Here is a 24,630-nt window from a genome sequence, read left to right on the forward strand (position 1 = left end):
CTGCCTCAGGTAGTGTGCTTCAGATTCCAACAACTCTCTGAGTGAAAAAGTACTCAGCGGGTCAGGCAACATCTCTGGAGGACATTTCGGGACCCAAAAATCAGTCTGAAGAATAGTCCCAACCCGAAATGTGAGCTGTCCATGTCCTCTAGAGATGCTGCCTGACCCGCTGAGTTCCTCCAGCAGTTTGTGGTCTATCTCAGCTCTTGTCTTCTATACCAAAGAAGACTCCTTCAACTCCTTGTCCATCTGGGGTGGCATTTTCTACGGGTTACATAAGTTCATAAGTGATAGGAGCAGATTGAAGCCTTTTGGCCCAACAAGTTTGCTCCGCCATTCAATCATGGCTGATCTATCTCTCCCTCTTAACCCCATTCGCCTGCCTTCTCCCCATAACCCCTGACACCCGTATTAATCAAGAATAAATCTCTGCCTTAAAAATATCAATTGACGGCCTCCACAACCTTCTGTGGCAACACAGGTCCTAATGAAGTTGCATCCCAAGGTTTATTTGAAAGGAGTCCCATTGGTCTTGTTCCAACCCAACTCTTGACCAAACCCCATGCAAGGACATGACCTACCAGTGGGTTTGCCAACATGATGGTGTAATTTCCGTCATCATCCAACGTGGCAGCTTGGGTGTGGAGGGAGCAGGTCCCGTCTGGCTCGCGACCAATCTGGTAATGCTCGCTACGCTTGGAAATTTGATTAGCGTCTTTGAACCAGTAAACCTGTTGGGGGTGAGGAGCAAAGACAAGAAGACACCTCGTGGTGAAAGGTCCATCTCAATGTCATATGATCATAAGACCATAACATTTGCACTGTTTACCTAGTACAGGTCCACCAACGACTTTCCGGCAACAAGTGGTCCATCACCTCCTTTAATCCAGACAAAGTTACGAGAGCACATTTGCAACCTCCCCCTCCCCCCCAGAAGTCACACGAAAATGTGACTCCTAGGCCGGGTGAGGTGGCCAACCTCAGTCTCATTGGGACATTGCGCCGATCGGCATGTCGAATTTGCCCCCTGCGGCCAGGGCTCTGGAACTCTGGCAGATCCGTTCCCACAGATGACTTACGAGGCCGACTTTGCGGGCCGGTATCGCGCAAAGGCCCCCAAGGCAGTGACCTCTGATGGTCTGGCAAAATGGATAATACGGTAGGGTTCTGGAACCAAGGGTGCCGGAATATCAGTGGTGGACCTGCACTCCTCTAAGACCATAAGACAGAGGAGCAGAATTAGGCCATTCGGCTCATCGAGTCTACACTGCCATTCAATCATGGCTGATCTATTTTTCCCTCTCAACTCCATTCTCCTGCCTTCTCCCCATAACCTTTGACACTCTTGCTAATCAAGAACCTGTCAATCCCCACTTTAATAATACCCAATGACTTGGACTCCACTGCCATCTGTGATAATAAATTTCACAAATTCAGCTCCCTCTAGCTAAAGAAATTCCTCCTCATCTCCATTCTGAGGGTACATCCTTTTACTCTGAGGCTATGACCTCTGGTCCTGGACTCTCCCACTACTGGGAACATACTCTCCACATCCATTCTCTATAGGCCTTTCATTATTTGGTAAATTGCATTTGTACTGATATCTGTAAGCATTCAGCTGACCAGTAGGTGGTAGCGCTGAGCACAGTAGGGGATCCAATGAGGGCATAATGTAATGGGACTGCAAGGCACTGGGTACTAGGCACTAGGTACACAGCTACTTAGACTCATAGAGTCACAGAGTGTGGAAACAGGCCATTCGGCCCAACTTGTCCACACCGGCCAACATGACCCAGCTACACTAGTCCCACCTGCCTGTGTTTGGCCCATACATCTCTAAACCTGTCCTATCCATGTACCTATCTATATAACTGTTTCTTAAAGGGAAACAACTTCGGTCGGTGCTGGATGACCTTTTGGCAGCCCCAGTATTTAATTCAGTTTTGCTAATTTAGTTTTGTGTCACGCGTACATAGATACAGTTAAAAGCTTTTTTGTTGCGTGCTTTCCAGTCAGCAGAAAGACAATACATGATTTCAATCAAGCTGTCCACATATATAGGATAAAGGTCATAACGTTTAATGCAAGATAAAGTCCAGTAAAGTCCGATTAAGGATAGTTGGGAGGATCTCTAATGAGATAGATAGAACCTCAGGACCACTCCCTGGATGGTGATTGGATGGTTCAGCTCCCTGATAACAATAGACAATAGACAATAGGTGCAGGAGTAGGCCATTCAGCCCTTCGAGCCAGCACCGCCATTCAATGCGATCATGGCTGATCACTCTCAATCAGTACCCCGTTCCTGCCTTCTCCCCATACCCCCTCACTCCGCTATCCTTAAGAGCTCTATCCAGCTCTCTCTTGAAAGCATCCAACGAACTGGCCTCCACTGCCTTCTGAGGCAGAGAATTCCACACCTTCACCACTCTCTGACTGAAAAAGTTCTTCCTCATCTCCGTTCTAAATGGCCTACCCCTTATTCTTAAACTGTGGCCCCTTGTTCTGGACTCCCCCAACATTGGGAACATGTTTCCTGCCTCTAATGTGTCCAATCCCCTAATTATCTTATATGTTTCAATAAGATCCCCCCTCATCCTTCTAAATTCCAGTGTATACAAGCCCAATCGCTCCAGCCTTTCAACATACGACAGTCCCGCCATTCCGGGAATTAACCTAGTGAACCTACGCTGCACGCCCTCCATAGCAAGAATATCCTTCCTCAAATTTGGAGACCAAAACTGCACACAGTACTCCAGGTGCGGTCTCACCAGGGCCCGGTACATCTGTAGAAGGACCTCTTTGCTCCTATACTCAACTCCTCTTGTTATGAAAGCCAACATTCCATTGGCTTTGTTCACTGCCTGCTGTACCTGCATGCTTCCTTTCATTGACTGATGCACTAGGACACCCAGATCTCGTTGAACTCCCCCTCCTCCTAACTTGACACCATTCAGATAATAGCTGGGAAAATACTGTCCCTGAATCTGGTGGTGTGCGTTTTCACACTTCTGCACCTCTCAACTGATGGAAGAGCGGAGAGGGGAGAAGAGAGAGTGTCCAAGGTGCGACTCGTCCTTGATTATGCTGGTGGCCTTGCCAAGGCAGCGTGAGGTGTAAATGAAGTAAATGGGAGGTTGGTTTGTGTGATGGTCTGGGCCGCGTCCACAATTCTCTGCCATTTCTTGCGGTCTTGGATTGAGCTGTTCCCAAACCATGCTGTGATGCATCCCGATAAAATGATTTTTGCGGCGCATCTGTAGAAGTTGGTGAGAGTTTTGGGGATATGCCAAGCTTCCGAAGCCTTCTAAGGAAGTAGAGGTGCTAGTGTGCTTTCTTGGCCATTGCTTTGTTATGGCTGGTCCAGGCCCAGTAGTTTTGCCAGCCCCAGTATTCCCCCCACGTACCTTAGGCATGGGCTGCCCGCTGACTTTGCAGGTGAAGGTGACGGGATTTCCCTCGAACAACTTGACGTGCTTCAGCTTCCTCTCGAAGACCGGCGCCGAGCACTGCGGAGGCAGCTCGTCATGGAAGACCTCGTCATCCGACTCGTCAGTATTGGAGCGCTCCAGACGGAACTCGATTTCGCTGATCAGCCTCTGCTCAAAGGTGGAGACTTTGTAGTCCTGCTGGAGAGAGAGAGACAGAGAAATAGTCAGTGATGGACCACGAGAGGGAGGATGAGAGCACGGAGAGATCAGACTAGCACAGTGTACAACTGCAGATGCTGGTTTATACCAAAGATAGACACAAAAAACTGGAGCAACTCAGCAGGTCAGGCAGCATATCTGGAGAAAAAGACTAGCTGGCACTGAGCACTTTCGGAGAGTGGTGCATCTCTCCAGGGAAGATTTAATTTAGTTTAGTTTAGAAATACAAGGTGGAAACAGGCCTTTCAGCCCACCGAGTCCATGCCAACCGTTGATCACCAGGATTCTAGTTCTATCCCACAAACTAGGGACAATTGTTTTTTACGGAAGCCACATAACATAACATAACATAACATAACAACACTTTATTGTCATTCGGCACAACACCGAACAAAATTTCAGCAGTCACAAAAGAAAAGAACACAGGACACCCGACCCCAACACAAACATCCATCACAGTGACTCCAAACACCCCCTCACTGTGATGGAGGCAACAAAACTTCCCCTCTCTTCCCCCCGCACCCACGGACAGGCGGGCACACAAATATGCAAGTCTTTGCAATGTGGGAGGAAACTGGAGCACTAGGAGAAAATCCGTGCGGTCACAGGAAGAACGTACGAACTCAGTACAGATTTTTTGGTTCTTGATTTCCCCTACATACCAATTTGCAGCAGCCAACTAACCTGGGCACGACTTTCGGATGTGGGAGGGAACTGGGGATCCCAGGAGAGGGGGGAGGGGAATCCAATGCGATCACTGGGAGAACGTGCAAACTCCACACAGACAGCACCGGGACTTAGGATCGAACCTGGGTCGCTTGTGCTGTGAGGTAACCGCTCCACTAACTGAACCATTGTGTTGACCCATGCCCCCCTCCTCCTCTCCTCCTGTTTCCCTCGAGTTAATAGAAGTCAGCAGATGAAAAACAAATCCCAGAACTTGGCATAGAAGCATCTTATAAATGAAAAAAAAAGACACGACATTTATTCTGTTGGCATTGAAAATCTTTTTCTTGTTCCCTCGATACATTGTTGTGTTAACCTTATACCATATTTAAGCAAAAACATCCTGGCCTACGGAGCCCAAAAATCCCAAATTAAACATAATGTTCTAGCTATTTGTGGAGAACAATTCACTGGAGTTCAATTATCCATGTCTAACGAGAAAATAAATAGCACAAAAAAGAAAGTAAGAGCTTAATTCAAATTGAGAGAAAAATGATTACCCCCACTGTGAATGTTATTATGCTGAACTATCTTAAGTATCGAGGATGATGCCAGGATTTGAGGGGCTGAGCTATAGGAAGAGGTTAGGCAGGCTAGGACTTTATTCCCAGGAATGCAGGAGGCTGAGGGGTGATCTTCTAAAGGTGTACAAGATTACGAGGGGTATAGATAGGATGAATGCTCACGGTCGTTTACCCAGAGTAAGTGAAACAAGAACCAGGGATTAAAGGTTTAAGGTGAGAGGGGAAAGATTTAATAGGAACCTGATGGGAAACGTTTTCCACACGGAGGATGGTGGGTGTATGGAATGAGCTACCGGAGGAGGTATTTGAGGCAGGTACTATAACAATATACTAGGTGCCACTGTGGTACAGTTGCAGCCTTACAGCGCCAAACACCCGGGTTCGAACCTGACTACAGGTGATGTTCGTACAGAGTTTGTACGTTTGCCCTGTGACCGCGTAGGTTTTATCTGGGTGCTCTGGTTTCCTCCCACACTCCAAAGAAGTTAGATTTGTAGGTTAATTGTCTTCCGTAAAATGTAAATTGTCTCTAGTTCGTAGGATACTGCTAGTGTACGGGATAATCGCTGGTCGGCACGGAACCAGTGGGCCGAAGAGCCTGTTTCCACGCTGTATCTTTAAAGTCCAAAGTAAAATATTTAAAAGACATTTGGGCAGGTACATGGAAGGGGGCAGGTTAAAAGATATACGGGCCAAACGCCAAGTAGGTGGGACCAGCATAGATGGGGCACCTTGGTCAACATGGGCAAGTTAGACCAAGGGGTCAGTTTCCGTGTTTCATGACTCTATCTTCTTATTGTACCCTGTGGAATTGTAGACCACTTATCTAAATTACAGACCTGCCTTACATTTGCAGAAAAGATTTTCTGGTGTGGAACTAATCAGTTTTGCTCTCTCAATGGAAACAGATCCTTAAGCCAGACAAGACCTCAAACACGAGCCAAACCCACCTGGGCCCCATGGTCTTCCTCAGCCTCCTGAAAGTTGAACACCGTGGCGGCATTGTCGGCTCCGAGAAGCCTCCGGGCCATCTTTTCTTCATAGGTCAGTCTCTGCGGGAGGGTTGGTGGGGGGAGAGGGGGTGGTGGAGGGCATGGAGGAGCAATAGAGAGGAAACAAGGCACAGATGTTAAGCAACTAACCTACAACCCCCCCCCCCCCCCACCCACCCACCCACTACCTCTTCCCTGTGTCCTGCCTGAGTTTGCGTTCATTTGCTCATTTTGCTAAAACTAAAGTTTTACCCTGACTTAGTAAAACAATACAAAAGGAACAGCACCCCATGTAGTTTCCAATCGAACGGTGTGAACATTACATTTTCCAATTTTAGACTTTAGAGATACGGTGTGGAAACAGGCCCTTCGGACCATCGAGTCCATGCCGACCAGCAATCATCCCGTAAACTGGCACCAGGGACAATTTACAATTTACAGAAGCCAATTAATCAGCATGTCTTTGGAGTGTGGGAAGAAACCGGAGCACCCAGAGAAAATCCATGCAGTCATGGGGAGAACCTACAAACACCGCACAGACACCACCCATAATCAGGATTGAGCACGGGTCTCAGGCGCTACGAGGCAGCAGCTCTACCAAGGGCCACTGTGCCAAGGGAAGCGCTGTTTTATTCTGGCAGGCTGACCTCTACTGTGCTGAGGTCAGATGCCATCTCTCCAACATCCTCATACTACCCCTTGACCATGACCCCAAAGACGAGCACCAGGCTATCTTCTCCCACACTGTTCCCAGATCTCATCAATCTGAAGTAGGATCCCAACCCGAAATCCCAACACGTATCCATGTTCTCCAGAGATGCTACCTGACCCGTTGGACTACTCCAGCACTTTGTGTCCTTTTATGTAAATCAGCATCTGCAGTTCCCTGGTTCTATCCTTATCTCCTTTCTCTCCCCCTACTCTGTTCTCTGTGTCCAGCTGTATGTCCACCCATTTCTGTCACAATCCCATCCCTCTCCCCTTCCCCCTGTCTCTTCCATCTATATTCCTTCCCCTGGCTTGGCAGTCCACGCCTCTTCTTTCCTTATCTCCTTAATTCACAATGATTTGCCTTTTCGTCTCTGGTCTTTGTCCAATCATCTGCCAATCAATCTCCCCACCTTCACCTGTATCCACCTATCACTCCCCCCCTCCCCCCACCTCCGGCTACAACCAGTCTGAAGAAGGGTCCCAACCCAAAATGTCACCTATCCATGTTCTCCAGAAATACTGCATGACCAATTGAGTTACTCCAGCACAGGTCATTCGGTTATAAGTGATAGGCGCAGAATTAGGCCATTCGGCCCATCAAGTCTACTCCGCCAATCAATCATGGCTGATCTATCTCTCCATCGTAACCTCATTCTCCTCGCACCCGTATTAATCAAAAATCTATCTATAGCTTTAGAAAATCCATTGATGGCCTTCACAGCCTTCTGGGTCAAAGAATTCCACAGATTCACCACCCTCCCTCCAGCTAAAGAAATTCCTCCTCATCTCCTTCCTAAAGGAATGTCCTTTAATTCTGAGGCTATGACCTCTTGTCCTAGACTCCCCAACTGGAAACGTCCTCTGCACATCCACTCTATCCAGGCCTTTCACTATTCGGTAGGTTTCAATGAGGTCCCCCCCTCATCTTTCTGGACTCCAGCGAGTACAGGTCCAGTGCTGTCAAATACACACATATGTTAACCCACTCATTCCTGGGATAATTCTTGTAAACGTCTGCTGGACCCTCTCCAGAGCCAGCACACCCTTCCTCAGATGAACTATGTGAGTCAATAAACCAGCCCGGGTTGTTTGGAGACACAGGGGAACTGCAGATGCTGGAATATGGAGCAAAGAAATGAGCTTCTGGAGGAACTCAATGGATCAGGCAGTGTCTGTGGAGGGAAATGGGCAGGCGACATTTTGTTCACACTTGTTCTATGTACTACGCCCCTCTATGTTGAGGATGTGCTGCCGAGAGGGGAGGGGCGGGGGGGGGCACCTAAAACAAAGAGGGACCTTCGTGGGAGGTCACCGAGAACAAACAGGGACCATTGGGGACTACTTTGTAAGTTTGTTGGCACCCTATATGTGGTGACTCTTTGCATATTTTGTGCACGGTATGCAAAACAAAGAATTTCACTATGACATGTCACATGTGCTAATAAAGTATCAATCAACCAATATATGTTATCCCACTCTTGCATCCGCTCTCTACACACCAGGGGCAGGGTACAGCGACCTATTAACCTGCAATGGACATAATGAGCCAACCCATTGCCAGTTCTCAGTCCATGGTGCTACCTGCCCATTGCTGACGCGCTCGTCTTTGAAGCGTAGCTTCCTCTCCAGATCCTGAATGACTGCATCCTTTGTTCCCTGGATTTCCTCGTCTGTGGCCAGGCGAGGAGTTCTGCTGTTTCTCTTCAGGCTTTGCGGGGTTCTGAAAAGAACGATTGGGTTAGGATCGCTTCGGGCAATGTGGCAGCTCCAAAACCAGTGCCGGAGAATGGAAACAGCTCAGAGAAGCTGCAAATACGCAATGGGTCAGGCAACTTGTGCGGAGAGAAAAACACAGTCAACCATTCAGGTTAATGGCTGGTAAATGTCATGAAGCTCATAATTTCTCTCTCCACAGATGCTGCCTGACTTGATGAGTGTTTCCAGCAATTCCTGTTTCTAGCAATTTCTGAATCCGATTTTCATTTGTTGATATCGAATAGTGATGGGGATTTCCATTAGCAAGTAGAAATAAAAACTAGTTACACTTAAAATTCATTATGAAAGGTTAAAGAAAAAACCTAGTTACTTATTTTTCCATCACAGATCATTGAGAGGCAGGGTAGGGTTGGGGTGATGATAGAAATTGTCAGGGTGGAAGGTTGGTCCCATTATCTGGAATAGCAACCATGAACATTCCAAATTCCAGAGAGCACAGCACTGATTTGTGTAAAAACATCCAGGAGAAAGAAGGAACTGCAAATGCTGGTATGATTTCCAAAGATGCTAGACACAAATGCCGGAGTAACTCAGCGGGTCAGGCAGCGTCTCTGGAGAAAAGGAATAGGTGCTGTTTTGGACCCTTCGTCAGACTGAGAGCCAGGGGATAAGGAAATTAGAGTTCCAGAGATGCTGCCTGACTGCTGAGTTATTTCAGCACTTTGAGTACTAAGTTGTGTAACATCACTATAATTAAAATCATGGTGAATCTCCTCTGCAAATTTGGTGATAAAGTTGGTGAACGGAACTGCACACAGTATTCCAGGAGTGGTCTAAAGTGGTGTTCTGTAGGGTTGTAACGTGCAGGTTCAGTAACAGCTTCATCCCTACAGCCATCAGGCTTTTAAACATTACAACCCCCTGATGAGGCCTACTGTACAGCGGCAAGACTGAGTGCATTCCAGGCACTCACTGTTCACTGTGAAAAGAAAACTTTGCCCCTCTCACTTTAAAGCTGTGTGTGTGTGTGTGTGTGTGTGTGTGTGTGTGTGTGTGTGTGTGTGTGTTTGTGCGCGCGTGTGTCCGTGCTTGCTTGCATGCGTGTGTGTGTGTGTGTAAGAAGGAACTGCAGAAGCTGGTTGACACCTGATTAACACAAAATGTTGGAGTGGGTCAGGCAGCACTTCTGGAGAAAAGGGATATGTGACGTTTAGGGTCGGGACCCTTCTTCAGACTCTTGGTCTGGAACAGGACCTGGAATCCAGGTGAGTTGCAGTGAGGACAGGGGAGTCAATGGTCGGGGCCCGCGGGCTGCCGGAGTGCAGGTATGGATCGGCGGTGGTAGGTTATGGACTGGGAGCGGCCAGGGGTGGCGTTGGCAGCCCAGCCTGGCGGTGAAGATCGGTAGGTCCGTCCGCTGTAACCAAAATCCATTATAAAGATAGACACAAAATGCTGGAGTAACACAGCAGGTTAAGGAGCATCTCTGGACAAAAGGAATAGGTAACGTTTCGGGTTGAAACCCTTCTTCAGATGCTATAAAGTCAAAATGAGGTCTGTAATAACGAGGGTTTACTGTATATCGCAAACAGCAGAGGTCCCAGCACAGATAAGTCATAGGAGCAGAATTAGGCCATTTGGCCCATCGAGTCTGCTCCACTCCAGGAGAAATCCCACTCCGTGACACGTCCTGCAAACCGTAATGACTACCGAGAGGAAAGCGAAGACCACAGACCAACACGTCGCATTGTAGGGCAGCAGTGAGACACCTCTGGTCTTACTTACATTGGCATGGCTCCTTTCGGCAGGCCCAGAGCGTTGACGGGCAACACGGCCGGCTTTGACGGCAACATGGAGCTGAGGAAAGCCGCAGGCGACTGGCCGGAGTGGGGGGAGGCCCTGCCAGCGGAGGGCGAGAGGTAGGGGGGCTGCAACGGGGAGGCAAGGAGCGGTGGAGGCGGGGGAGGCAAAGGGTAGGAGTCCAGCGGGTAGAAAGCAGAGGGGCTTTGGATGGGGGGCGGCGGGGGAAGCGGAGGGGAGGGGGACGAAGGGCCCCAGGGAGAGCCGGAGCCCGAGCGTCGCTGATCGCCCTCCCCGTGGGGGAAAGGAGGCAGGGCCACTCGGTTAAAGGGTCTGTGAGTGGCGGGGGGAGAGAGGGGCGAGGACAGGTTAGAACCCGAAGACCCGGAAGGAGACAGATACCCGCCAGAAGATGAGAGGCTTTGAGCGGCAATGAACTGCTTGGGCCGAGCGTAATTGAAAGTTGTTGTTTGCTGCATGGCTGGTGGAGTGTGAGGGTTGAGCACACTCATGGGGGCAGGGGGTGGCTGGGCGGAGGTTGGAGAGCACAGCAAGAGCTCGAGTGACTGCTGGCCTTGTTTTCCTGCTTGTTGTTCCAGCAACACTTGGTTCTGCAGTTGCTGTAGTCTTAGTGGATCACTGTAACACAACAAAGAACATATCAGTCAATTAAGGGCGGCACAGTGTTGCCACAGTAGAGTTGCTGCCTCACAGTGCCGGTGACCTGGGTTCGATCCAGACCACGGGTGCTGTCTTTACGGAGTTTGTACATTCTCCCTGTGACTACCTGGGTTTCCTCCGGTTGCTCCGGTTTCCTCCCACTCCAAAGACGCACAGGTATGTAGGTAAATTGGCTTCGGTTGCAAATTGACTGCTATGTTCTTCTCTCTGTTCGCATGGAATGGAGTCATGATAGAGTCATAGAGTCATACAGCTTGGAAAAAAAGTCCCAAATTCCTTGGTGCAACCACGACAGTTTGTAATTCATGTTCATTTGGCATGGAAACAGGCCATTCGGCCCATCATGTCCATGACCTTTATTGATCACCTGACCACACTAGTTCTATGTTATCCCACTTTCTCATCCACACCCTACACCAGGATTCATACACTTGGAACAGAAAAAAAAATCAAGGACTTTTCAAGGACTTTCAAGGTCCAAAAATCCCATTTTCAAGGAGCAAAATCCAGCAAATATTGATGTTGTTTTCCAGTTTTTCTCCGTATAGGTAAGAAAATACTGTTTCAAAACTGTTAATCTGTTGTATATATGGTTAATTTGTAAATCTATGATGATTTTGTAGGTTTTTTAGCTTCGTGCGGCGAGTTCCCCTCAACTCTCCCCGACTCTTTAACTTGTCCCGGAGCCGTGGAACCGAGGCTGCGGTGGTGGGGACTGGAGGCAGAAGCTGCCGGCGAAGGTTCACCGGAGAGCGGATCGCCATCGACCCAAGGCTGGGACGCAGCGCCCCCGAGAGATCGCAGCGCCCCTTCGCAAACAACAAACCCAAGGAAACGTCCCTCCTCGCCGCCACCGCTCACCCCGGGGATGCGGGGCTTCTGATCAACAACTACAACACTTGCGTTTGTTCTTATTTGGCTGCGCTAGAGGGAGACGGGGCCGGGGAAGAGAGTGGAGGAGCGGCACAGATCTCGCTGGCGCTGGGAGAGAGAGAGTGAGAGGGGAGAGAGAGAGAGGGAGAGGGGAGAGAGAGAGAGAGAGGGAGAGGGGAGAGAGAGAGGGGAGAGAGGGGGGAGAGAGAGGGGGGAGAGAGAGAGGGGAGAGAGAGAGGGGAGAGAGAGGGGAGTAGAGAGGGGAGTAGAGAGAAAGGGGAGTAGAGAGAGGGGGTAGAGAAAGGGGGAGAGAGATGACGAGAGAGAGAGAGGGGGAAGAGAGAGGGGGAGAGAGAGAGAGGGGGAGGGGGAAGAGAGAGAGGGGATGGAGTGGGTGAGGAGAGGAGGAGGGGGATAAGGGGGCTCAAGGGGGGATGGAGTGGGTGAGTGGGTGAGGGGGGATAAGGTAGTTGAGGAGGGATGGAGTGGGTGAGGGGGGAAGGCGAGGAGGGGGAGGAGGAAGGAGGGGGCGATAAGGGGGGTTGAGGGGTGATGGAGTGGGTGAGTGGGGGATGAGGGAAGGGGGGGAGTGGGGGAGGGGAAGTGATAGACCAATGCAGGAGAGGTTTGGGGGAGTTTTAAGGGGGGTTGAGGGGTGATGGAGTGGGTGAGTGGATGAGTGGGGGGGGGAGGGGAGGGCAGGAGTGGTGGAGGGGAGGGTGCTAGACCAATGCAGGAGAGGTTTGGACCCAACGTGTCCACAGCAGTTAGTGTCCTCCTATCCATGTACCTGTCCAAATGCCTCTTAAACATTATCTGCCTCAACTACCGCCTCCGGCAGCTCGTTCCATATACTTACCACAATTGTATAAAAAATACCCAGGTTCCTATTAGATTTCCTCCCCCCTCACCTTAAAACTATGTCCTCTGGTTCTTGAGCAATGAAATTGATACTTGCTGCAGTTTTACAGGCATTTTATTGCTTCAGCAATGGTGGTAGAGTGGCACAGCTGGTAGAACTGCTGCCTCACACTGCTAGAGAGCGGAGCTGTGACTACTCGAGGTCGAGGACGGCGACGGCGGTGTCTGCAGCCTGGCCAAGCTGGGACTACTCGAGGCGGACAGTGCGGTGAGATCCGCCAGAGGTGGGAGGCGGAAAGCGCGGCAGGGCGGCGGTAGCTGGGACTACTCGAGGCCGGTCGCGCGGCGGGAGGCACGCACAAGATGACGGAGCTTGAGGAGGAGGAGGACGAGAGCGGCCGCCATCTTTCTGAAGTCGCGACGGGGCCGTCGGTGGAAGCGGTCGTCATCGACGACGCCATCAGTGGAAGCGGCCGCTGAAGGAGGACGAGAAGAAGCTGCCCGCTGCGGCTTGTGTGGCGGTAATGTAGCGCGGGGCGCTGGTCCCGGGCAGGAGCGGGGACTCGAGGATGCCATAGGTTGAAGGGACGGAAGGGAAGGATCAGTGGACAATCAGTCCGACCATCTCCCTCCTGCTCAGTGTCCCCCGGGCGTGGGAAAGTGGGGAAAGAGGAGAGAGGAGAGGGGCGGCGGCCTCACAAACGGTGTCCATCTTTTTCAGGCGAGTGAGGAGTGAGGTCGTGCATGCCCCATTGTGACGTCATACGCAGAGCACTTTGAAAAATATGGTTTGAAATGAAATTAGAAATGAAATTTTGAAGCTTTAAAATCTCTCAAACTTAAAAAATATAAGACCAATTTAAATAAAGCTTGTTATAAACAGTGGCCAGGACAGTGGTGAATAAGGTGGTGCTAAAATTGTGGCGCTATGGTTTACCGTTTTGGCTGTAGGTCCACATGTCCACAACCAAATCTCAAATTTTCAGAGAGATATATATACATATATATATATATATATATATATATATATATATATATATACAAGCTCTGAGGATAGACAGATAGACAGATAGACAGATAGACAGATAGATAGATAGATAGATAGATAGATAGATAGATAGATAGATAGATAGATAGATAGATAGATAGATAGATAGATAGATAGATAGATAGATAGATAGATAGATAGATAGATAGATATAGATGGGCCAAGCGCGGAGAGGTGGGACTATTATAGATGGGATATGTGGGTTTGGCATGGGCAAGATGGGCCGAAAGGCCTGTTTCCACGATGTTTGACTATAACTATTCTGATCCCATTGCATACGACAATTAATCACTCTTGGCTCTTGAATTCAGTTCTTTGAACCACTGCTTAATTGTAGCATCTAAAGATAGAGCAGGCTGCAAACAGGGAACCTCACCCAGCAGATAACGAAGGAATTAGTATCCGGCGTTTATTCTGGCTGCATTTAGCAGATAGCTTTGGCTTTTAAATTATCAGTTAAGTGATGAAAGCCCTTCCTGTTCGTACAGCATATGCAACCACACTGACAGCGCAGACAGCACTGGGAAGTTATCACTCAGTGACTGATCTTCCTGTTGGCTACCACACCATGCCCATGTGTTAAGGAGGATTTAAGTGTGGAAATCCACAGGTAGACTGCTGAGACAGCTCAGACTTGGCTGAATCACTGAGAATTAAATCGGACCAGATATTGCCTGCAAAAGAGAGTGAAATCAGACAAGGGTGAAGACAGAAGGGCGGCACAGTGGCGCAGCAGTAGAGCTGCTGCCTTGCAGAGCCGGAGACCCGGGTTTGATCCTGACGACGGGTGCTGTCTGTATGGAGTTTGCACGTTCTCCCTGACTGTGTGTGTTTTCTCTGTGTGTTCCTGTTTCCTCCTACATTCCAAAGACGTGCAGGTTTGTAGGTTAATTGGCTTCTGTAAAATTGTAAATTGGCCCTAGTGTGTAGGATAATGCTAGTGTATGGATGATCGCTGGTCAGCGTGAACTCAGTGGGCCGAAGGGTCTGTTTCCAAGTTATCTCTAAGGTATAAAGTAAAACAAATGGTGACACATGTTGCAGTAACACAATAGGACGGGGTCAGGCGGAGTGCAGAAGGAGAACATCAGCCATCGATGTTGACAGAGTTATCTAATTTAGCACTCCCTCATGCCTCATGGGATGGGAGAAGCAGGAGTGATTTTTCCCTTCATTGTGCTGGTGGCCTTGCCGAGGCAGCGTGAAGTGTAGATGGAGTCGTTGGAAGGGAGGTTGGTTCATTGTCGAAACTTTCTGGTTGACGTTCTCCCTCATGGAGGGAGAGGTGCCGAGAGGTGAAGCCCAGGCCGTCAGCTTTCTCGACAGCACATTAATGATGTAAAATGACAGGCTTTGGTAGGTTTAGGTTTTTCTTTGTCATGTGTACCAAGCTATAGTGAAAAGCTTTATTTTGCATGCTATCCAAAAAGATCAGATATACCATACATAGATACAATCAGTACAGTACAGTAGGTAGAGCAAATGGAAATATGTTTAGTTTATCCTTTCCTTCGTGCTGGCTTTGATTCGTTCTTTATAATCATTTGTTCTTTGAAGGGTTCCGACCCATTCCTTTTTTCCAGAGATGCTGCCTGACCCACTGAGTTACCCCAGCATATTGTGTCCATCTACAATACTCTGTGGCCTCACCAATGGCTTATACAACTGGAACATGACCTCCCAACTTCTATACTCAATACTCTGATTGATGAAGGCCAATGTGCCAAAAGCCTTTTTGACCACCCGACCTACGTGATGCCACTTTAAAGGAACTATGTACCTGCACTCGTAGATCCCTCTGCTCTACCACGTTCCCTATGAGCCATGTGCTCATGTTTTAGAGTGGAGGTATTGTACAATGCATGAGTCAAAATGTAGCACTGGCTCAATTCCATGTGTAATCCGCTCCTGTCAGGTTGACAAAGATGCTTGGAGCAAATTCTCAGAAGCATTCCCGTCTTGGAAACTGCAGGATGTCAGCTAATTTGCTGCCACGAAGTGTTGAAGAAAAAGCCCTTGGGCATCAGTTTGTAAAGGCAGCATTCATACCTCCATTTTTTTCCTACTTGCAAAGATCTTGCTTGGAACAAGAGTTTTGGATTCAGGGATTTACAGTGATTGTTCAGCAATTTTCCAGGTATCCTCTTCGATCCTCCCACTTCCCACCGATAATTACAGCCATTTGAATGCAGAGAGAAGTCCAAATGGACATATTTATGGTGGGTTCCCACTTGGAGGTCTGGACTGGTCTTGGCATTGCTAGCTCAGTTTAACCAGCATCCTGTGAACTTATAGTTTAGTTTAATTATTGTCACGTGTACCGAGGTACAGTGAAAAGATTTTTTGTTGCGTGCTATCCAGTTAGTGCAAAGACAAAACATGATTATAATCAATCCGTCCACTGTGTACAGATAAGATAAAGGGTATAATGTTTAGTGCAAGAAAAAGTCCAGTAAAGTCTGATTAAAAATAGTCCAAGGGTCTCCAATAAGGTAGATGGGAGATAGACCCAAAATGCTAGAATAACTCAGCGGGACAGGCAGCATCTCTGGAGAGTAGGAATGGCCGTTTTGGGTCAAGATCCTTATTCAGACTACCACTTCAAGGGGTGGTTGATGCTCAAAATTAACCTGGTGTGTCGATCCCAGATCTGCTCGTTGAGACACAAGCCTTACAGAGTCCAATCCCAGCACCAATGCTCAACATGCCACCAGAGGAAAATAGGAGCCAGGAATAGGCAACTTGGCCCGTCAAGCCTATCCTAACATTCAATATCTGAACTCCCAGTCCCCATCTCTTCTCTGCCGCTTCCCCTTAGCTCTCTATTCCCCAATTTTCCCAAACATTGAGCAAAACACAAAGTACTGAAGTAATTCAGCGGGTCATGGAGTATCTGTGGAGGGAATAGATACTGTGGATGACATCTTAGGTTGGCAAACAAAGTCTGAAAAGGTCCCAACCCGAAACGTTGCCTATTTATACCCTCCACACTTGCTGCCTGACCTGCTGAGTTCCTCCAGCACTTTGTATTCTACACAAATAGACCAAGTAATGCAAAGAGAAATATACCAGAATGCAGAATATAATGTTACAGTGTAAAGGAGTTAGTTACACGTTGCAGAAAACAGTGCAGAGTGTGCAATGAGGTAGGTTGGAAGATCAGGACTCCACCCTAGCTAGGTTACGATGTTAAATTTTGATTGTGTTTCTCTCTCTCTCTCTCCACAGATCAGCCTGCTTTGCTGAGTATTACCAGCATGCTCTGTTTTCATTATTATCTCATTCGCCGCATGCTGTGAGGAGCACTGTCTGTGACCTGTGACCATGGTTCTTGCTAGATTAGGACACCAAGGAAAGAGAATGGACACAACAGTGGCGATGGGTGGTACAGTGGCGCAGTGGGAGAGTTGCTGCCTCACGGCGCCAGAGACCAGGGTTCGATCCTGACTACGGTTGCTATCTGTACAGAGTTTGCATGTTCTCCCGGTTTTCTCCGGGTACTCCGGTTTCCTCCTACATTCCAAAGACAGATGGGTTTGTAGGTTAATTGGCTTCTGTAAATGGCTCCAACTATGTGCAGGATAGAACTAACGTACGGGTGATTGCTGGACGGCATGGACTCAGTGGGCCGAAGGGCCTGGTTCCACGCTGTGTCTCTAAAACTGAAACTAAAACAACATTGCGGCTGATACATATGGTTCAGATTAGCCACTGAACTTTGGACGGTACACTATCCTGAACGGGTAAAACCCCATAGCTATCAACATTTTGCTTTTAATCAGGAGGAATCATCTGGTACTTTTCAACCAAGTAACCCTTTTTCCTGGAATTTCTGTAGAACTTATTCTGCTGTTTATTCTACTCACAAGCATCCCCTGCCAATGCCTCCCATTCTCTTATTCCTTTTTGTGCAGTCATGCTTGTATTTTGGTCTTGGTGGGTATTCAAGTTAGAGACACAAGGAGCTGAAGATGCTTGAATCTTGAGCCAACGCAAACTGCTTGAGAAACTCAGTGGGTCAGTTTAGTTTAGAGATACAGCATGGAAACTTCTGAAGAAGGGCCCCTACCCACAACGTCACCCATCCTTTTACTCCAGAGATGCTGCTGGACCGGCTGAGTTATTCCAGCACCATGTGTCTATCTTCGGTATAAACCAGCATTTGCAGTTCCTTGCTACATATGGAAACAAGCCCTTTGGCCCACTGGGTCCGCGCCTACTAACCATCACACTAGTTCCATGTTATCCCAATATTGCATCCTACACACTCAGGGCAATTTTACAGAAGCCAATGACCTACGAACCTGCACGGTTTTGGAATGTGGAGAGGAAATTGGAGCACCCGGGGTAAACCCACAGGGAGAACGTACAAACTCCGTACAGGCAGCACCCTTGGTCAGGATCAAACCAGGTCTCTGGCAATGTAAGGTAGCGACTGTACTGCTGCGCCAACGTGCCACCCTATTTCAAATTACAGACACAAAGAACTGCAGGTGCTGGAATATTCAGCTGATGCAATGTGCTGGAGGAACTTAGTGGGTCACGTAGCATCTGAGGCGGAGCATAGACAGACGGTGTTTTGGATTGGGCTGAAACTAAAGCCAACATTAAACAATGGAAATCACAGAGGTTAGTGTGCTTTCAAACTTGATGTTTTCTTGATTGCTTCATTAGAGAGCTGTTATGGGTCAGCAAAACAATGAAACATTAATAGGAAAAACAAGCCTTGTAAAATAACATAAGCGTAGTGTCTCCATTCTTTCCACACAATGGATGAACTCTGAAGGGCAGGGATAACAAAAGTGATAGTTGTGTACATAGCTAGATCCAAAATAATTCATTCTGAAGAAGGGTGGCACAGTGGTTCAGCAGTAGATTTGCTGCCTTACAGCGCTTACAGCGCCAGGAACCCAGGTTTGATCCCGACTAAACTAAACTAATCTAAAGGGTCTGAAGTATCAATCTGATCTGTGCTAGGGCAGCCCAGTGGCGCAGCAGTAGAGTTGCTGCCTTGCAATGCTAGTGACCCAGGTTCGATCCTGACTCAGTGGGCCGAAGGGCCTGATTCTGTTTCTCAAAAACTAAAACTAAAAAAAGTAAATGTCTGAAGAGTCTGAAGGATCAATCTGAAGAAGGGTCTCGATCCAAAATATCACCTATCCATGTTCTCCAGAGATGCTGCCTGACCCGCTGAGTTACTCCAGCTCTTTGTGTTCTATGTGATTGATTCATGCTCCGCCCGTTCTCCAATCCCTGCTCTCCTTTCCTAATCACTACCAGCTGCAACCTTGGCCACATATCTACTCTTGGATCTGATGTTCCGAGCATTGGAATTCCCTTAATGAGATATTCAAGGACACCAGGGCTTCCCGACTCTTGGGCGTGGAGCTCATTAACTACTGGCGGGAAGGTCAGATGGGCCAAAGTTTTGTGTGACTGGTGGATGCTCCTGATGTCTTGTCATCGAAAGCAAGGCAAAATCAAATTTTGCTTAGTTTAGTGATACAACACGGAAAAAGGCCCTTCAGCCCCCGCCGACCAGCGGTCACCCATACATTAATCTATCCGACACACTAGGGACAATTTGCCGAAACCAATTAACCTAAAAACCTGCACGTCTTTGGAATGTAGGAGGAAACCGGAGCACCCGGAGAAAATCCACGAGGTCACAGGGAGAATAAGCAAACTACGAATCGAACCCTGGTCTCTGGCACTGTAAAGCAGCAACTCTACCGCTGTGCTGCCCCAAAATGGTGTACAATGCATGTCTAATGTCATTTGTCCCTATACAAGGTCTTTGAGAACAATTAAATAGAGAGCTTAGGCCCTCCCTATATTTAGATAAAAGCTCCATACCTGAACAGTGTTCAAGGCATCCATTTTCCCCATGTCTGCCAACTTCTTTACCTGTCCATTGTCTCTGATGTTCTTCAGCCTCATATCAATCACCCACCGATCTCCAGCTTCCCCTCCACCATCATTTGCCCAGAAACCTCATTTATTGTACTCAAGAAAGCAGTACAATGCCTCTACTTCGTTAAAGATTTGGCATGCGTCCAATAACTCTCAGCTCAAGAAACACCAAGTTCTACAGCATTCACTCAACCAATACTTCATTAGAAGATGAAAAACGTGTGGCATGCCTCTAATTACTCTTATCAACTTCCACATATGCACATTAGAAAGAATCCTATCAGAATGCATCGCAGCTTGGTTTGGCAACAGCTCTGACCAAGACCGCAAGAGAGTTGTGGATGTAGCCCAATTCATCACAAAGACCAACCTCCCCTCCTATCGACTCCATCTACACCATACTGCTTCAGGAAAGCAGCCAACATAATCAGGAACCATTTATACCCCGGTCATTCCTTCATCTTCCCTCTCCTGTTGGGCAGAGATACAAAAGCTTGAAAGCATGCACCACCAGATTCAGGAATACCTTCTTCCCCACTTATCAGATTACTAATCTAAATGTATGGTTCCAATCTTCCAACCTACCTCATTGCAGCTCTTGCACTTTTTTTTAAACCTGTACTTTTTCTATAATTGTAACGCTATTGCATTATAACATTATATTCTGCACTCTGGTATTTTTCCCTTTGCATGACCTGTTATACTTGTGTATGGCTTGATTGTACTCATGTATGGTATGATTTGATTGGATCCTACAATACAATACAATACAATACAATACAATATATCTTTATTGTCATTGTACAAGTACAACGATATTAAGAATGCCACTTCCATATTGATGCTATAAAATAAATAAAACACTGCGAAAACAAAAACAACAAAAAGAATGGGGGAAAAAAACTAGGTAAAGTGCAAAAAGGTTCATGCAGAGTCAGTTGTGCCAGATGACCATGGGGGCAGCGACAGGTCATGGGGCGCACTCAGCAGGTCCGAGTAGCTATAGCTCGAGGAATAAAGCTGTTTCTTAGTCTGGAGGTGCGGGCATAGAAAGCCTTGTAACGTCTGCTAGATGGAAATAGTTCAAACAGACGGTGGCATGGGTGTGTGGAGTCCTTGTAGATGCTGGTGGCTTTCCTGAGGCAGCGTGCGTTGTAGATGTCCTCCAGGGCTGGTAGCTGTATCCCAATGATCCTCTGCACTCTGCAGACGACCTGCTAAAGAGCTCTCCTATCCGCTGCCGTGCAGCCTTGATACCACACATAGATGCCGTATGTCAGTGTGCTCTCTGTGATGCAGCGGTAGAAGGTCATCAGTAACTGTTGGGGCAGACCAGTCTTTTTCAGCATTCTCAGGAAAAACAGCCGTTGCTGTGCTTTCTTGACTAGTGCAGCGGTGTTAGTGGACCACGTGAGGTCCTCTGAAATGTGTGTGCCCAGAAACCTGAAGCTGGACACTCTCACCACTCTGTCCCCGTTGATGAAGACTGGAGCGTATTCCGCATTCTGTGACCTTCTAAAGTTGATAATTAGCTCCTTGGTCTTAGTTGTGTTTAGGGACAGGTTGTTCTCTGAGCACCAGCTCGCCAGGTTCTGCACCTCCGCTCTGTAGGCTGATTCATCGCCGTTGGTGATCAGCCCGATCACCGTTGCGTCATCTGCAAATTTGACGATGGTGTTGGTGGCGAAAGTGGCGGAAGTGGCGGCGCCTGACGGCTGCGGCTCGCTAGCAGTCTGTTCGCCTTTTTTCCTTTTTTTTTGTTGTGTGTCGGTGTTGGGATGGTTTTTTGTTTTTTTTTGGTTGTGTATGTGTGGGGGGTGGTGGTGGTGTGGGTGGGGGGGTGGTGGTGTGGGTGGGGGGGGTGGGGGAAACCTTTCTCTTTTAGGTCTCTTCCTCACAGCGCGGGGTGCGGCTCGGCCGCGGGACCTAACATCGCCCGGTGCGGCTCGGCCGCTGGACTTAACATCGCCCGGCGCGGCTCGGCCGCTGGACTTAACAGTGCCCGGTGCGGCTTGGCCGCGGGGCCTTCCATCGCCCGGTGCGGCTCGGCTGCGGGGCCTAACATCGCTGGTGCGGCTCGGCCGCTGGACTTAACAGTGCCCGGTGCGGCTTGGCCGCGGGGCCTAACATCGCTGGTGCGGCTCGGCCGCTGGACTTAACATCGCCCGGTGCGGCTCGGCCGCGGGACTTAGCTGTGCACGGCTCGGTCGCGGGGCCTTCCATCGCCCGGTTCGGCCGCGAGACGTCTCAGCGCCCGGTGCGACTCGGCCGCGGAGACTTCCATCCCCTTGCGGGGACTGTGCGGGTCGGTCGGGGACGAGCTGTCTGTCCGTGGGCGTGGGGAAGAGAGTGGAAGTTTTGTTGCCTCCATCACAGTGAGGGGGTGTTTGGAGTCACTGTGATGGACGTTATGTGTCGGGGTCATGTGTCTTGTGTTCTTTTTTGTGTGTGACTGCTATGTAGTTTCGTTCGGTACCTTGGTACCGAATGACAAATAAAGCTCTGTTGAACTGTTGAACTGTTGAATGCAGGAACACAATCGTGTGTGAAGAGGAAGTAGAGGATGAGGCTCAATACACAACCCTGTGGTGTGCCAGTACTCAGAGTGGTAGTGAACATCTAATGCGATCCTCATGGATTACATTAGATATCAAGGTCTTCATCAAGAATGAACGACGAACGAGAACCGTGAACAGCTTCTTTACATCAACCATCTGCTCTTGACACCCTGCACATACGTAACCATAACCTACCATAGCAATGAACTACAATGGACTTGGTATAATATTGCACTACGCATTTCGGCTTGCACTATTATGGTCTGGTTACCTAGTATAACTGATAATGAATTGTATTATTGTTTATTGTGTATATATTTGTCGTGATGTTGCATTAATGTTCCTTTAATGCCACAGCAAGTAAGAATTTCATTGTTCAGGTCTCAGTGGATATGACCATTAAACACTCTTTACTTTACTTTAGACTTTACTTTGGAGATACAACATGGAAACAGACACTTCAGCCCACCAGCCCCACAACAACCAGCGATCACCCTATGCACTAGCATTATCCTATGCATTTGGGACAGGTTAAAATTTATAGAAGCCAATTAAGCTACAAATCTGCACGTCTCTCGCATGTGGCAGGAAACCGGAGCACCTGGAGAAAACCCAAGCAGTCACAGGAAGAACATACAAACTCCGTAAAGACAGCATCTAAGGCCAGGATCGAACTCGGGCAAGGCAGCAACTCTACCGCTGTGCCATCCTTGACTGTTGATTCTTGAGTTATGAACAAACCAAGTTGATCAGCCTGCACCACTGTTCTGCCTCGATTATTAAAATGAAGAAGGGTCCCGACCAGAAACGTCGCTTGTCCATGTTGGCCAGAGATACTGCCTGACCTGCTGAGTTACTATAGCACTGTGTCCTTTTGTATAAACCAATATCTGTAGTTCCTTGTTTTTACATTAAAATGAACCGTTCAAAAATCACAGGAAATAATTAGCTGTAATGAGCCTCCCACTCAGATCTTGTGGCATTCTTGTCTCTGGTATTAGATTATGATTAAATTTCCTCTCTTCCCTTTCAAGAAATTCTTATTGTCCCTATGAAGATAATATCTCACAGCTCAAAGCACCCAAATGATAAATATCACAATCCAGTTTGGCAAAAGCTCTCAATCAATCCTTGCCACGAAACGTGCTCTCATTGAGTCTTGCAAAATACACGTCGGATAAACATAGCAAAATCCCAAACTGCTAATTCTGCTCCTATCACTTATAAACTTATGAAGGCTCGGTGCTGGGACCGCAGCTATTTACAATATACATTAATGACTTGGATGAAGGGATTAAAAGTAACATTAGCAAATTTGCAGATGGCACAAAGCTGGGTGGCAGTGTGAACTGTGAGGAAGATGCTATGAGGTTGCAGGGTGACTTGGACAGGTTGTGTGAGTGGGTGGATGCATGGCAGATGCAGTTTAATGTGGATAAGTGTGAGGTTATCCACTTTGGTGATAAGAATAAGAAGGCAGATTATTATCTGAATGGTGTCAAGTTAGGAAAAGGGGACGTACAGTGAGATCTGGGTGTCCTAGTGCATTAGTCACTGAAAGGAAGCTTGCAGGTACAGCAGGCAGTGAAGAAAGCCAATGGAATGTTGGCCTTCATAACAAGAGGAGTCGAGTATAGGAGCAAAGAGGTCCTTCTGCAGTTGTACAGGGCCCTGGTGAGACCGCACCTGGAGTACTGTGTGCAGTTTTGGTCTCCAAATTTGAGGAAAGATATTCTTGCTGTTGAGGGCATGCAGCATAGGTTTACTAGGTTAATTCCCGGAATGGCGGAACTGTCGTATGTTGAAAGACTTGAGCGACTAGGCTAGTAGACACTGGAATTTAGAAGGATGAGAGGGGATCTTATTGAAACATAGAACATTATTAAGGGGTTGGACACATTAGAGGCAGGAAACATGTTCCCAATGTTGGGGGAGTCCAAAACCAGGGGCCACAATTTAAGAATAAGGGGAAGGCCATTTAGAACAGAGATGAGGAAAAACCTTTTCAGTCAGAGTTGTAAGTCTGTGGAATTCTCCGCCTCAGAAGGCAGTGGAGGCCAATTCTCTGAATGCTTTCAAGAGAGAGATAGATAGAGCTCTTAAGGATAGCGGAGTCAGGGGCTATGGGGAGAAGGCAGGAACGGGGTACTGATTGAGAATGATCAGCCATGATCACATTGAATGGTGGTGCTGGCTCGAAGGGCCGAATGGCCTACTCCTGCACCGTCTATCTTGCACGTCGCATTCCTCACTAAAGGAACCCACTTAGATTATCCACATTTAGGTTTGTTTAGTTTATTATTGTAATGCGTACACATGCGTATAATGAAAAGCTTTTTTTGTTGCATACTATCCAGTCAACGAAAAGACTATACATGATTACAAACAAGCTGTCCACAGTGTACAGATAGATAAAGGGATAACATTCAGTGCAAGATAAGTCCAGTAAAGTCTGATTAAAGACAATGGCATCTTTCCTATATCAGAGTGAGCAAACCCTGAACACAATATTCCAGTGCGGTCTCATGTCTACTGTTCTAATGGTTTACTGTAAAAAGCCATATAACAAAGACATTT

The 24,630-nt window shown here is 47.9% G+C and overlaps 1 protein-coding gene across 3 annotated transcripts in view; it reads right to left on the reverse strand.

The window, feature by feature from the left end:
• The window catches only part of palld (palladin, cytoskeletal associated protein), a 203,553-nt gene that overhangs the window by 22,764 nt on the left and 156,159 nt on the right, over nucleotides 1-24,630 (reverse strand). For all 3 annotated transcript variants that reach the window (XM_078394859.1, XM_078394860.1, XM_078394862.1), the window contains 5 exons: nucleotides 10,105-10,758; nucleotides 8,185-8,323; nucleotides 5,851-5,952; nucleotides 3,408-3,629; nucleotides 582-731 (listed from right to left, as the gene is read on the reverse strand). In XM_078394859.1, the coding sequence (XP_078250985.1) occupies nucleotides 582-731; nucleotides 3,408-3,629; nucleotides 5,851-5,952; nucleotides 8,185-8,323; nucleotides 10,105-10,758 (1,267 nt within the window). The remainder of the gene's footprint in view (nucleotides 1-581; nucleotides 732-3,407; nucleotides 3,630-5,850; nucleotides 5,953-8,184; nucleotides 8,324-10,104; nucleotides 10,759-24,630) is intronic.

The sequence above is a fragment of the Rhinoraja longicauda genome, chromosome 3, assembly GCF_053455715.1.
Source record: "Rhinoraja longicauda isolate Sanriku21f chromosome 3, sRhiLon1.1, whole genome shotgun sequence".
NCBI lineage: Eukaryota > Metazoa > Chordata > Chondrichthyes > Rajiformes > Arhynchobatidae > Rhinoraja > Rhinoraja longicauda.